Raw genomic sequence first — 16,644 nt, 5'->3', positions numbered from 1 at the left:
TATTTAGCTTAGCTATCAATTTTAATTCATCACCAAATACAAAATTAAAACCATGGTTTTATTTGTTATTGGTTTTTAAAGGATTTGTTGTTAAAGATCTTCAAAAATTTATAAAGGTCAAAGTCAAAACTACATACATGAATATCTCAGTCCTGTTGTAAATAACATAATTTATATTCAACGAAGAAATGTTGATGTTTCTAGTTTTATATTATTTCACGCCAATGACGCGTCATCACAAACTTCCCAATGTGATATCATCGTGATTAAGCATGATAATGGATTTCAAGCAATACGACTTTATGAGTAATATAACAATTTGTTACAACTTTTAACGCTTGTTTAACAGGGCAGTATTCTGTTGTTGATTTTGTAGGATGAGATAGCAAGTTTTATAATTAAAAATTTGTTTTAAACACCTATAGAAATAAGCGTGGGCGCATCTAGAAATAATTGTGAAATTATGGTACATTGCATAAACACAAATTTGTTTTAAGAATTCCCTTCATAAGTATTAATAAGATTTGCTATAATCACACCCTAAATGCCGCCACTCGTATTTTGTTTACGAACTTTTACATGACACTTTTAAAAAAAAGAGATGATCCGCTTCATTCAAAATGAAATAAAATAATAGTACTTGGTATAGGCAAAAATAGTTGTTCAGTTGTTTTATTGCAATTTTTTTCAAACTAGTTTGTCGCCATCGTAATACCAGATTACGTGAAAGTAAGATGCCCCTAACGGTAATCCTCTCGATAAAAACCTGAAAGAATTTGTATTGGTCTTTCGTTTGCTTGCATAATAAATATCTCATTGATGGACTATAAATCTATAAATATGACATAAATTTTAATTTCAAGGTAATTCATCAAAACAGTAATTTTTGTTAGCTACCTTGCTATTAAATTTTTTTGGCCATTAATATTACAGTAGACCATATTTTTATGAGAAAGGTTCATTAGCAACTAAAATACTAATAATTATTAAATAACATATTCTTCAAAATAAATTACGAACAAAAGGAAACAGTTACAAAGTAAATAACAAATTAAGGTTGTCTCATGTCTGCTGTAAAGGGTAACCAAGGACAATTTAAACAGGTCTCATCCAACACTGGGTATTTTACTAAAACAACATTGTAAATCTTTGAAGAGTTTTATTAACAACATACATTATTGTTTTGGTACAAAGAAAGGTTTGCTATAAATATTATAACAATTACAAGCTGCTGCTGTGTTTTCATTCAAATCGATATTTTTTTAGATTGTCTCAAGCTGATGTGGAATTATAATCCATAACTTCAATTAACTTATACCATGTAGTATAACCATAACCTTGGGTTCGAATAGGCCGTTGTCTGGTAAAACAAAATTATGTATACTCAACTCATCAAATTTACATATTTATCAATTGATTTCTTCAGTACGATTTTTACACTACTTGTAACAGGCCAATTCGTTTCAGGTTACAAATCTATTGATCCAAAAACTTAAGCAACTGCTTTCTAACACGAAAACAAAACTATAACGATAGGTCGAATACAAATTCTAACAAAAAATGGTGGCAAAATGAATGTGCGAATTACAAGATTTCTTTGTTTTCGAATTAGAAAGCATTGTGTCAGATCGCAATCAATTTATCTATCGGTAATGGCACACTAGAATAATAGACGTCATGGCTCTTGATTTCTTATTTACTTCGCTCATTTTTTTGCCTTGTTGAAAAATTCACTATTAAGATTTGTCGGTGAAGTGTTGACCAAATACTCTGGTTGTAAATGATAATGATTCTGTTACGTTTTATGCAAAAAGTTGTATATACAATTTGCACGTAGTCTAGTTGACTAATAAATTTGAATTTTGGAAAATACATTAACAACCAACATACTTATTTAAGCTACATTTATACAAAACAATTATTGCAGTTAATAAATTCTTGATCATTAATTAGAATTTGATCTCAGCTCGACTGCAATGTCATAATTATGCAGTGATATAAAACAGTTTTTATTTTTGATACTATTGTTTTTAAAATTGATTGAACTGTTCAACACTAAAAATGTTTTAACTGCTTGTTTTCCTTACCCATGTATTCACTAACCAACAATAATACTACATGTCACCGTGTGTAGAGCAATAATTAGAATCTTTTATTTGGCAAAATTGTATAAACAATGTATTTGCTATTTGATGAATACTGCGTGTCATGTATAGTTTGCCGATATCATCGATGCTAAAAATGTGAAACGTAGCGTGATACGACTTATTTTTTACTTAGTGAATACATGCCTTTAATAAAGTTTAAAATGGACTAGCTTTTAGTTACAGTTGTAAGAAACCAACAGCCACGCGTTGCTCTCCGTACATATTTATCTTGCTCCGTCTATGGTACATCAGTTTTTGAATATATGGTATAATACTATTTCTTTAAAGGTTGGAAAAAGTAGAACAATATTGACACCCGCTATTTGGCAGCGAATATAACTTGGTGGAAGCGTAAAAATTCTATACATTTTTTTCGAAAATGTTTTTTTAAAACTCCCTTGCAAGTGTGAAACATGGTCTACAATTTCCTATTTTTGATACGTACGTATAACAGTCTTTTCTAACCTAAACTTAAAATAGACTAAATTAAATGTTAACCACGAAACCAAAATTTGTCTTCAGAAAACTCCTAATGCCAGCTGAAAAATAAAGATATAATTATAGTAATTTGAATTCTTTTAGTGGGATATGCTCCCGTAAAACGTAATATTAATAATGTTTTATGATTATTATTCATATTATTGTGAAATTAAAAAATCCAATTGAGTGAACCGGTATTAGAAATTATTTTTCTAATTCTTTTAAAAAATTCATACCAAAGTATTTACTGATAGCAGAATTAAATACCACTTATTTTTTAAAATGATTATTTACAGCGCAAAGAAGTATATATTATATTACGTCTTCTGACTTCTGAATGAGAAGTGTGTTTATATAACAATGGTCGATTTAGCCTCTTTATAAAGGTCTGTCTGCTGTATCTACACACAACAACTGAATACGTGAAAGATCTTGCGAGTTCAATAACCCAAGCACATGACTTTATATTTATGAAATTATCATTTTAGTTGACGGTAAAAAAAGGTAAATATTTGAGAGATATTCATACGAATTTTAAAGATACGGGAAATGTATTATTTGGACATATCTATCTAATAAACAAAATATATTTGTATCATTTTGCTATGAAGTGTTAAGTTATGGCATATGGCTAAAATCCGCATTCCTCATTAATATTCTCGAAACACGCCTAAGGGCAATGACACTAGCAACGGAAATTCCACTAATTTATAATGATATAAAAACTAGGATATCTTCATATTATGCTATTTGATTATTTAATATAGACGATAAAATAACTTAAGGATGAATGAGCAAGTCTGGAACAAAGTAAATTGTGACGTTATTTCTATTCCTATTATAATGAAAATCTAATTAAAAAAAACTAAAACTATTTGCTTACCTAAATATGCATCTGTAAAAAAGTTTTCTAAATGCAATAAAAAATAAATATATTGCTAAGATGATTTACCCATATAAACAGTTAATTTAATATGTATATATTATTATGTATGTATTAGTTAAAACCAATAAAACCGGTCAAAAATGTTGTAATATAAATTAATAATACTTTAGACTTTATTAATTTAAATGTAAGCATACATAATTTAACTACTGTATAATTTAATAATGTTACATACTAATAGAGAAAATTCCAAACTGTTAAGCATCGATTATATTTATGTCATATAACATAGTCCCTTTAAGCAAATCTTTAGAAGTTATTCAATTATAGGTAATATTGCCTTAATAACGAAGTCAGTTTATACAAAACTTTGTATATGGAGATAGAACTAAAATATAGATTTACAATATTAATTATTTATAATACATGCCATATTGGGTCAGCGTGCTCAACTAACTTCGATCTATGAAGATGCAGCGAGCAAAAATCATCATACACGAAGATAATCCCACTTTATAATTTTAACAAAAATACTACATTTTTTCTTTTACTACTACATAATATTTGCACACCACGCATACCAAAAACTGCTTTATCATGCGCGAACTCCAATTCGCAAATTACGAATCTACACAAATTAACACGAACATCTACTTCCAAAGTCTTACGCATGCGATTACAATGAGATAATATAAGAAGCTATCTACCGTGAAGCCCTTGTTGATATTATTCTGTTGCTTATGCTCTATATCATGCTATCTTGCCCTTGATTTAAAGCAAGCTATTTCACGTAACATGCAATTCTAAAATTCCCAAAATAATATCCAAAGGCATGTATCAATTTATAAAATATACATATATACATTTAATAACAGAGTGTTATATACGGTAACACATATGTCAGTGTCACATCGTTTATAGTAACTTACCTATGAACTTCTATGTAAGCTGGTGGGTGGGGATGAGGGCTGCGAAATGGATAATGAATAATGATTTATTGACATATTTTGAATGCCAGGATTTAAAAGAGTTGGTCATAATTTTAAGGAATTTCACTTTATTCCACACAATAATACTTGTGTTTATCAAAATTAAGTAAAAATAAAATATGATACACGCAATTTTCATATTTAACTGGGTTTTACCGCGATTTCGCTCATATAATTTTATTTCCGAGATAAAAGTCCTATTATATGTTTTCTTGCGATAGAAAGTAGCCTATATCATTCCCAAGGTAATATGTATCTATTAATAAAATTAAATAACTAAGTCTAACATGTTTAAAAACGTTTTGGTTAATGAGTAAACTTTTACAAAAATTCATGATTAAAATCTTTATAAACAATATAGGTTTCTAAATGTAAAAAGACTTAAAGTGAAATAACTTAAAAGATATGATATGATTCATGAAAATCACGATGGCTTTACAAAAGAAAAATAATTAACTCTGTAACATCTTTCCAATTATTATTTTTTAAAACATAGAAAAACGAAATAACCAAAAAGAAGGAATGAATTCAAAAGATCCGCTACTGTGTCATCAACAGATTGCAAAGAGACTGTCTGATGCAAAGCAGAAATTATCCTTTTCAAGGGAATGAAACAGAAATATCTACAGAGTATTTGAACATTATGCGAATGCCAAATAAAATAATAGACAATATTTTAAAAAAAACGGTTAAATTTTTTTATAAGTATTCGTTTTTTCACTCACCTATGAATTTCTACGTAAGTTGGTGGGGCATGATGATGATGGCTGTGAAATGAATAATTGTGAATGATTATGTTTACATATTAGTCAATGAAACCCTAATATAAGTTAGTTTGTTTTTAATCACGGTACAAAAAACAACTCCGTTTAATTTTTCAGTCCTATGTTAAAATAAATATTGATAAATATAATACATATAAATAAAAATATATGATTGCTTAAATATATCTTTGTAAAATAATTTCGTGTTACTAAAACTAGCACAATTGACAACATATAAACATGTTCGTTTGATGATACAAGTTCTCCAAGACTGTCTTTTAAAATACCAACCAGAATTTAAAAGGGACGTACTGCGTGGGATTACTGTTCTGATTACCTTGACATAAGCGAATACCAAGATTAGATAGATAGATTCTCTTGGTTTCTCACTAGTTCGAGCAGCTATATCGTAGTAACTGACTATACCCATTTGCATGTTCTATTTCGTCTCAAGCAAATATACTCCACCGGTAGTACTCAAATATTATAAATATTTAATTCAAACAAGACTTTATTTGGTTTACATAATATTTAAATGAATATTATTGAGTGACTAATATTGAAAAATTAATGTTGATATATCCTTATAGTTCCCATTAGGTATCAAATATTTGCTGGTAGGTGTCTAACCTTTAATCCCCTTTTTAACCGACTTCAAAAAAAGGAGGAGGTTCTCAATTCGACTGTTTTTTACACGATCAAAACACTAATCATACCAAAATTACGGATTGCGATGACTGATGAATTTATAGGTAAAATAAGTAGTAACAATCAAAAACAGATCAGTCAGTTCAAAATCACATGATTTCAATCATATAGTACCTGGATACTATGACATACATGCATTAAAATATAGTAAAATTAGTTTATTTAGTTTTTTTAACTAGATACTCACCCAGATTTGCTCTTGAGAGCAATAGCGCCTACGACGCCGGCACCAACACCGACTTTGGCCGCTTTTAACCCGAGAGCACCTGGTGGAACAACATGTTACGATGTTACTTTTATAGATTTTGATTCGGGATTCAGTTTTCTTATATTGATACACTATTTAGAAATCCAGACATTTTATTAATTAGCTCGCATTTTTCTTACTTAAAAAAAATTAAGCCTGTAATTCTTACGAATTGTTAAAGTTGTGTATACTTTGCAAAGAAACAAGATTCCGATTTCCTTGAACCACTAGAATTATAATTAACAGCAAATATGATAAATAATTCAGTTGTTAGCTCTGTAAATTTTTATTTAACTTTAAAACACTGGCGAGATAATTGATATTGTCTTTAGATAAAACAAGATCCAATAAATAATTTATTCTCAAAATTCCAGTAATGCTACCAATATAGTCAAACATAACTTATACTTAGAAACACTGATTGTAGATATTACATAGGAAATAAAGACTTCACTCCTACAAAAAAAATGCAGAGAATGATACATTAACTACCTAAACGGATATTTCATACAAAATCTACATTTAGTATTCAGGAAGATGGTGACAAAAGGAAACTAGATTGTAGACAGTTAATAATTAATACCAGTCATTTGCCCAACCACATATCCTTTTTACTATCTCGTCCCTAGGATAAAATTATATAGGTTAGTACCTGATTATAAAACAATACAGTATTTAAATCCTTGCAGCGCGTCATTGTATGAAAATAATAAAATTTAAGCAATCAATTTAACGAGACGACTTAATAATGGCGCAATCATCGAACAACAGACAATAAGTTCCCACAGACAAATGTTACCTTAATGTTTTGTATTCTGTTGTATAGTTTACAAGCGTGTGGATAATGCAAATGTAAACAGTTGTATATATTACGTATTTTTTTATTAACACCTTGAAAGTATAAGAATTACATAATATTATTTGGTATTCCGTTGGGCTTGCCACCCTGGAACATGAGTTGATGATGTTAAGTCTTATTTCCAGTAGTTAGTAGTTACACTGGCTACAATGTCCTTCAAACCTACTTATACAATGCCCAATGATATGTATGCCGTACAACAAACGCACAATGGTCATAAAATCTCGAATACATAGGGCGTATGGTGACCTAGTGAACGAAAAGCAAACAATGTGTAATTTGTGATCATGACAAATGCTAAATGGCAATGAATTATATGTAAAATCCTCAAGTCACCACCAGGGTCGATTTGCTTTAGCGGTATGTTAAAAACAAATGTTTACATAACAACGAATTCTTACTACGACATAAGTCACTTTGTTCCGAAATGCAAATTATTAGGCAATAATAAAGACCTTAGAACAGTCTATCAGCCGGAACATCATGTGATCAATTTGCAAGTTCTAAAATAATAATTCCTGTCGTGAAACAAACTTAAGTACTCCCATTTTTTGTGGGCATTGATTCCAACGAAATCATTGTATAATTTAGATAAAACATTTTATCATGCTGAAAAAATATAACATAATCAGCATTCTTGATTAAATAGTTTATTACCAATTAAAGTAATAACTTTAAGGTTATAGCTTAAGGTCCATTTTCATACATTTTGTTTCACCTTTAATCTGGGTAACTAATTTTATATGACGAAATTTTAAAGGCCGAAATATCCATGCATATTAATTATTTTTACGTTTTTCTTTCAACTGCGAGAACTAATCACTAACTAGACGTGAATTTTAATTCTTTACTTGCCAATACTTGTTTAGTTACCCAGATTTAAGGTGAAACAAAATGTATGAAAAATGGACCTTAAGCTATAACCTTAACGGGTACTTAAGTACAAAGAATGTCCTCTTATGAATTGAACATTATTAAGGAGTATTCTCCTACATTTACCTTTTTTATAAACCTGCGTGAGTTGCGAACGACAAAGATAAGTATGTCACCACGCGATACGCTCGCGAAGATGTGAGAACAATACAAATACGAATCGCTGATTCATAAATATATAAACCAAGGCTAGTTCGTGCAAATTGCAATAATTCTCATGAATTGCATGACTTCAAAGGACTTTTGACTGACATTTAGACAAACTAAACTTAATTTCGATGTAAATTTTTATTGATTATGCATTGATGTAACAAATGCATCATAATTAAACACGTTAACGTCAACTGACTCATTCTTGTTTATAAAACAATTGGCTTTGGCTTATTCTTACCAAGGAGTAACTTCTTCTTCAAAAGAAGTAACCCTCTTTTCGTCCTGGGGCTGCTGTCATGGACGGGTGTGTCGTAAACGGCTTCCTGGACAGCTTCCACTGCCGGACTATGCTCAAAATGAGCGCTTGCCACCACCACGACTAGACATGCAAGGACGATAACTGTAGAAGTCTGCATTGTTTTGGTTTTCTGAAAATGATATATAAAATTATTTAATGAGGCCTGAAGATTTGTGTAAAGCTGGCGTTCGTTGGTTCATGGGTGGGATAACTTTCTTAAAATAACCGCAAATTTTAAAATGCGGACATAGGAACTAAAATTCCTTCATTAAAAATATCGAAATCCATAAATCATTCCCTAACTCGGTCTCTGAAAATCCCACTCACTAACTGCCAAAAGTCTCGTCAAATCAGATAAGCTGTTACGGATTACCTCGGATAAACAAAACAGACAGACAATTTTGAAGCGCTTAGGTTGTGGTAGCGTTCAAATAACCTTAAGAGCTTAGGAAAAACCATTTCGAAATCCCAAAGATATATATATTTTTTTGTATAAATTAATATAATCTTAGGCGATAACCATTCATGTCTAATTAATGTAGTCTAAAATTATTAATATGATGCTTTTATCGTGTCAATAAATAATTTCAAAATGCAAAACTTTCAAAAAATAATGCAGGTTATGTCAAGGCATGCAACTCCATACAAAAGGGCACTTGAACTTGAGTGACCAATTAATGTAAAACAGGTTCTGGGCAATGACCGCTCGAAAATGAAGAAATTTTAATGTAATTGTTGAAATGTATTCCTTAAATTACATTATGCAATGTCTAAAGAAACTAAATAAGAGAATATGTTCTATACTCTACATTAGAAACTGTCATCATTAATATATTTAAGAATGTGTATTTCGCCTTATTAGCAGAATGAAACCTAGGACGAGTATAATTGCCAATATGAAGACAAGAGATTTGTCCCATTTCATTCAATCAAATAGAAACGTAACTTCGGAATTGTTATTCGTATATACTGCATGTAATAGCTTACTTTTTATGTCAGTTATAGTGATACGGGTTGCCCGAACACGCGTTTATTATGCGTGCAAGAAAATGATGTAACGTCAATTAATTATACAAACTTCTAGGCATTTCATCCAATTGATTTTAAATTTATGTTTTCACGTACAGTTCATACTAAATTATGTTTTTACATTATTGTTCTTTTGATTATGACTATGCTTTGGTTATATAAACTGGCAGTAGAGTCACTGCTATCAGTTACTTGTATAGTCAGGCGTACTACGGGATACTTCTAAAAAATTTATTTGTAATTGATATAACGAATACCTGGGACCTGAAGAAGAGGTATTATATAACATTTCAATATAAATGAATTTAGCAATCTTATTAATGGGTGCGCTCTACAGAAAATAATTATTCATCCCCAGAGAAGAGGCCGTTACATTGAAAAATCTAGTATTCATGAAAGGAAATTCTTCTTTTACTGATGAATTGGTTGGGCTTAATTAGTTTACTCTATTTGCATTACTTGACTGTACTCTGTTATTTGTATTTGAAATAAAAATAATTTAAGTACATACTGTGTTTTGTAATTAATATATTAAATACAAATTATATTTTGTAATTTGTATTTTAATTAAAGCATAACATGTATTTTGGCCTGCTGTGGTTATAGTCAACACCAATTGACAGCATTAACGAATTCTAACGTGCTGCTCAATCGTGCTGTAATATTACTTGTTATCTGAGTTTTTACAATTTCGACAAGTCTTCGCCTTCCTACCACTGTTACATGTCGCGAGGTAACACGCTTGCACATCACTAGGCCGTCAGTTTCACGAATTGACAGATCAGCAACTCATGATTAGACATCGAAATAAAACTAGTTTTCGGATTTTATCGCGGTTTTTTGTATTTTAATGTTCTCCCGACGTTTCATAGCCTTTGCACCCTCCCTAATCATGGAGCGGACTGAGTCTAACTAACAATATCTACCTACATTTTACAATTACTTACTTAAAATTGCATGTGAATGCGTATGGATATATAAAGAAAATATATTTTACATTATCTCCTAGTGTCAGCTCGCTATATTCATAGCAGCTACTCATCATGGTGATATTGGCTGTGCCAAGTCGTGCTACTATCATGAGAATTACCAATACACTTCCAATTCTTAGCTAGTACTTTTGTCAAGCGTGCACTTTGACTATAACACTTATTTATTTTTAACAAGTAATCATCCTACTCTTAAAATATAGTTCGTTACTCAGTTCTTAAAACTTAAAATAGCAGTAGGTATAATAATATTTCCTTTAAACTACAAAGTTATAACATTTCAATTATTTACATCTAAAAAAAATTTCTAAACGTGAAAATGATTTCCCTATATTCAATGAAAAAACTTGAAATATATTTCGTTTTGAAAGTGTAAAGAAATGTTGCAATTTTGCTAAGAAGCGTTCGGACGGAAATTGAGACATTTCTATTTGGTTTTCCTACCCATCTCCGCAGCGATCCGGTTGCGGCCCGCGTCTGGCAAGAGGAAAACATTTGCTCTCTTACCTAAGAACGGAACTGCTGAAATTCTTCGCGATATAACAGCTACTACATAATATAACACTCGTAAAATAACTATCAATAGTACTTTATATGTCTAGTATCTATGCTACGGGGACAAATTTGTTTGATACGCAAATATTTGTCCCGACTCTCGGCGCGGTAAACCGAAAATCATTGGCAGCTTGTAACACCAAGGGCATGGCGCTTTCGTAAATACTTGAAGGTATTGCTATGAAATTTTATTTTATTACACGGTATTAATTTGAAATATGTTTTCCTTGGAAAATTCTATCTCAATTCTACAGAGGAAAAATAATTAATTACGTAGACTCGTTTAGTATATACATAAATATTTTAATTTAATGCAATCCAACAGTTGAAGTTATTTTTAGACGTATGTATACGTTTTATTAATATATTAAAATATAAACTCAAAGCATTTTAGTGACCTCTAATTAGTTTTTCAGTAAGAAAAAGATAAACAAACTAATATTTTTAATTAAATACTACGAACAAGAAGAAAAAAACATTTTAGAATTTTTGTTTTTGTTGCGTATTTTTAGCAATTTATATTAACTTATGAAGACATTAAAAATATTTCACCACACTGTCTCATTCAGTTTAAAATCCTCTCGTTAATTCGAGTCAAGCGCAAACCAAACATTACCAGTATCAACGCAATGGGCGTAATGGACTCAAAACACATTACAAAACTATATGCAACCGCTAATACACCGAGGCTCGTAAAATTTCGCCTATCCACGAAACCAAAGCATCGTATGGCGCATACATTAAGTATAGTAAACAAATATATGTACCTCGACAAATTGGTACGTGCACACAACACAACACTAATGCAGTCACTGAAACACAGATGATAAAGCCTCTGCGTCCAATTCTTTTATAGATTGCAAGACCGAAGCCTTTGGGGAGGGCGACACGGTACACGGTATAGCATCGCGTTTCGAGGGTTCAAGGAAAATATAAACAACATCGCACATTAATTATTACTATTTACTCACGATTATCGTTTAATTACAATCGTGGTTCATACACCTGCAAGTGAAATTAACATTGGTGTTCAATTTGTTACACAATTAGAAAACTATGATAAAACAATTAAACAATACCTTTAAATGAATTTCTTGTGTATCTGAAAAGTAAACTATTAAAATATAATAAAAAATGTATAGTAATATTGAACTAACATAATGTTACGTGAATGACTGTGCCGAATAAGCTATGAATAAACAAAACTTTTTTTAGCTAATGATTATAACAGAATTTATTAACATTATATAATATAGACCACAAACACGTTATTTTCAGCTTAAGCGAAGAAGGATGTACATAGCCAGTACCAACTAATATCTGTAGTACCTACGGGTAAAAACTGTTTTAAATGTTTGTTATGTAAGAGGATTAAATTGAATAACATATTTATATAGACAATATAGTAATACCTCGAAACTAGGTTACATGTTTGTTAGTTACCGTTTGTTTATTATTGCGGTATTCCAGAGTTAAATTTGTATAGTCTACAAATACGCCAATCTAGAACACATAACTTATATACAAAGCTAAACAGTTTGTTTGTTTGGATAATCTAAGGAACTACTAAATCGATTTTGATTTTTATTCATTTTTACGTAAATAGATGACTCCTGAATGAGTGACTTTTGATCCCGGAAAAATATTTCGAGCGGGCGGAGCCGCAGGTAAAAGCTAGTGGAGTTTAAAACTATTAGTACAGCAATGTAAATCTTCTGCCAAAATCTTACTAATTTATTATCTAATAATAGTAGGTAATATTTGTTACTACTCTGTAATAATTCTTAGCTTAACAGCGTCCTAAATATTCCAGATGCATTTTACGAAGTGTCAATATATTGTTGGTTTTAATATAAATATAATCAAATCAAAGAACTATCAAACCTGATATACATACTTATAAAAATTATGTGGATGAAGGCATAAACGTATTTAGGTTTCACTGGTCAGTTCAGTTTACATAAGAATAGGTTTTACCACGACGCTGTAAATATTAACAGAGATCTCGTTTACACAGTATAATTCGAATGCCGAATAAGTTGACCTGCCATTGTCCTAAACATTTCATCCATCAACTATATATGACTCCACCAAACATTCTACTTTTACCATGAATCTTCTCGAAATTATCATTTAAATAAAGAAAACTTACATACAAAAAGAGATTCAAAACAGAACATCTCTCTAAGACAATTAAAGCCATTGTCACTGCAGCGCTTCTGTTATAAATCATACGATATAAATCCTAGTTGAGAATTCAAGAATAAGAGCACGAATGCAAGGCGTCATTAACCCAGAGAGTCTGAGTTTGAAATATTTTTCGCTTACAATTACAATATTATGTTCATTATAGAATTAGTTTTTATTGAGAGACAATAAAACCAGTCCTAAACATGAATTGGTTTTAATTTGGGAGTCTACGACATAAGACGTAATGCCATAAAGCATAAAGAAACATATATTTTATTTAAATATTTCAAAATAAGATCGTGAACGTGAATTTATTTTAACAGAACCTATATTTTAAAGAATAATTTAAAATTAGAATATTTTATTGTCTCTTGACTAACGTCCTCATAAGTACAATCAAATCAATTAAACAAAGTTAAATATATTTCCAAAATGTAAAACTGACACAGGAATACTGCAGATTTATCCATAGCAAATCGGCTGCATTAAATATTATATATAAACCTAAAAAAGAAAGTACAGAACTTTCTTTACAATAGAGGTCATATTATTATTTATAAAGTTACACAATCTTAGCACACAATAGATATTTCCTATCTATTATAACATGTCAGATGATTATTCAATCAAATTGTATTGTCCCACAAGGGATCGACTTGTCCCGGTTTTGAAACGTATTACAAACATTTACCATCCATTGCAATCGTATATTAAATATAAAGTAAATACTAATTATCCGCGCTAGTAGACAATAGTCTATCCTGTTTGTTACTCTTCATGTCTACACAACTAAATATTTTGATGATATTCGGCAAGTACGGGCTAAGTCTGAACTCCAATCAAGGACATGGAGTTTTAGTAACTAGTCACAATTCGAATTTCATGTGAGCGAAGCCGCAGTAACGATCAATAAAATAATATTAATAAATACTAAAAACAAATTTCTGAATTTATTATGTGTCAGGTCAAGAATAACTACATTTTTATATTTATAGCAAATAAATCTTTACATATTGTGCACATTCTAATATTCAAATATATATTCTGACAAAGAAATAAAATAATATCGAGATATGTTAACGCTCTTACTTTATTCAACAGGCTGAACTCATATTCTGCCATACATTTATCTATTATTTACACAAGAATCAATACATAGTGTAACGTCCATTATAAACATGTACCTTTATATACAAATGTCTGTAGGTTAATTTATACTTCCTTTAATAAAAATAAATTTTGAGGATTCACGTCTAAATTGCTCGACGACCCGGTATGGCTTACTGTTAGCTTAATGTAAATGGTATGGTAATCAAAATTGTTTTATTAAAACTACAATAAATAAGCATATAATATATATTTTTTTATATATAATTTATATATTTTTTCAGTATTTGCGCCTTATTTATTATGTTTTAAATGATTTTTAATATCAGCCCTGTATATTATATACTTGCCCACTGCTGAGCACGGGCCTCCTCTACTACTGAGAGGGATTAGGCCTTAGTCCACCACGCTGGCCTAGTGCGGATTGGTAGACTTCACACACCTTCGAAATTCCTATAGAGAACTTCTCAGGTATGCCAGGTTTCCTCACGTTGTTTTCCTTCACCGTTAAATGATTTACCTATGAAGATCCTAGGACTGTTGTATTCATAAAGGTCACATCAAATTTTCTCTTAATAAACTAAATAACTTTTCCTTAATTTTTTATTTTTTATCAACATAAGGTGTCACTAGCAATTTAGCACTTTTAAACAACTTAAAGTTTTGTTATATAAATTTTAATGATTTCACGTTGAAAACATATAACAAAATGGAGAATGAGTACGTAAGTACATTCCACGGCAAATATTATTTTGCATATGAATGCCAGCGCAAACATTACTTGTTGCCAACACTACGACAAGTTTGTCTATTGAAAGTTTTCGCTGTACACCGTATAGCCAACGTTTATTTTGTTTCCCTTATCGTTATCGCGAGCAGCATCGAGCCCGCACTTTGTTTTATCTACTTTCTTCCATTCGCAACTTTACAACGACAGAATAATAAACTCTACATTGTTGAAAATCCTTAAATGCAACATATTGTATGGATTATTTACAACCACAACTAATGATTTCTTGTGTTTGCACGAATGTTAGACATTAAAATTAAACAATTTTTCAGATTTTATCGCGGTTTTAGTATTTTAGTTTTCTCCCGACGTTTCGAAGACTTTGCAGCCTTCATGGTCACGGGGGGGACATTACACACTAGAAAACAAAAATATTAAAACCGCGAAAAAATCCGAAAAATAGTTTAATTTTAACCACAGCTAATTTCACCATTTTCAAAAAATAATACATGTAAGAATTGAGAATGAGCTCAATATAGGTTATACCTTAGCGACTTCACACTTTTGTACTTCCTACCGTTTTACTGTTCTTTGTGCTAGAGCCACGCTAAAGTTTACGTTTGTTGAAATAAATAAAGCGTAAAAATACTGCCAAAAACATAGCATAAAATAGAGTACTTCACTTGGATCAATCGAATGCTATTGCAAAACCCAGCTGTTTAATTGATTACTGATGTAAAATTATCGCAAAAATCGGACTATAACCATTGACTATAACGATGCTTTGTCTCGAATAATATGATATAAAACTTTAGTCTGACTTTAGCGTAAGCGAAAAAAAGCTAAATAGATTGAATGCCTCATTTCGACTGTTGGCGAAGTATTCGCCGAATTACTTGCAACTACCTAAATAGATCAGATACTTGTCGAGTATAGACATAGTCACGGATTAAACGGCTTAATCAGGTACATTCGTTACTCATAATTCATTACCATATTCGTGCACGATTTAACGTTAACATGCTGAGATTCCGTTTATATAGATTTTTACCTTTACTTATAATGTAAAGATTTGTACATTGGGAATAGTCTCTGAAAATACCTAATCATTTGATTTTGAAAACTATCATACGAATAATGATTTATGTTTACGCGAATGTTAGACATTGAAATAAAACTATTTTGTGGATTGGCTAGAAAGTGTAAGCTCATTCTGCGTAGATCAGGCCGTCAAAAACTAAAAAAAAATAAAAAATTGTAAAATGTAGGTAGATCTAGATATTGTAACTTTGACTTTTCGGATGACCAACACCTCAGTCCGCTCCGTGACCACGAAGGCTGCAGTTTTCAAAACATCGGAAGAAAATTATAATATAAAAACCGTCATAATATCCGCAAAACAGTTTTATTCCACTATCATAGGGAGTTACATTGACACTGATTGCTATAAAATGGAATTTCAAGAATTCAATGTTATCCTATGACCAGGTTTTAACACTATGGAAGCTTCGGAACAAAAGCTATTATCGATAAACTAGTATTTTCACACATCTACGTAAAGCAAGATATGTGACCTTCCG

The 16,644-nt window shown here is 30.6% G+C and overlaps 1 protein-coding gene across 1 annotated transcript; it reads right to left on the bottom strand.

Annotated features, from left to right (window-relative positions):
- Positions 1-1,142: 1,142 nt before the first annotated feature.
- Positions 1,143-11,907, bottom strand: LOC115445456. Its single transcript, XM_030171737.2, has 6 exons — positions 11,805-11,907; positions 8,405-8,594; positions 6,162-6,240; positions 5,228-5,269; positions 4,443-4,481; positions 1,143-2,686 (listed from the first exon to the last, which is right to left on the bottom strand). The coding sequence occupies exons 2-6, from the start codon at positions 8,580-8,582 to the stop codon at positions 2,677-2,679; spliced, it is 348 nt and encodes a 115-aa protein (XP_030027597.2). The 5' UTR covers positions 8,583-8,594; positions 11,805-11,907; the 3' UTR covers positions 1,143-2,676.
- Between the last annotated feature and the right edge of the window lie 4,737 nt (positions 11,908-16,644).

Source organism: Manduca sexta, chromosome 25 (genome assembly GCF_014839805.1).
Source record: "Manduca sexta isolate Smith_Timp_Sample1 chromosome 25, JHU_Msex_v1.0, whole genome shotgun sequence".
In the NCBI taxonomy this organism is placed as follows: Eukaryota; Metazoa; Arthropoda; class Insecta; order Lepidoptera; family Sphingidae; genus Manduca; species Manduca sexta.
Note: the sequence above shows the minus strand (reverse complement) of the source record. Positions and strands in the feature narration are given on the sequence as shown.

Excerpts from the sequence above, each read along its gene's own strand:
- LOC115445456 (XM_030171737.2), bottom strand. The coding sequence starts at position 8,582 with ATGCAGACTTCTACAGTTATCGTCCTTGCATGTCTAGTCGTGGTGGTG. Across the intron at positions 6,241-8,404 it reads GAAGAAGAAGTTACTCCTTG|GTGCTCTCGGGTTAAAAGCG; the intron begins GTAAGAATAAGC and ends TTGTTCCACCAG. Across the intron at positions 5,270-6,161 it reads GCTCTCAAGAGCAAATCTGG|CCATCATCATCATGCCCCAC; the intron begins GTGAGTATCTAG and ends TTCATTTCACAG.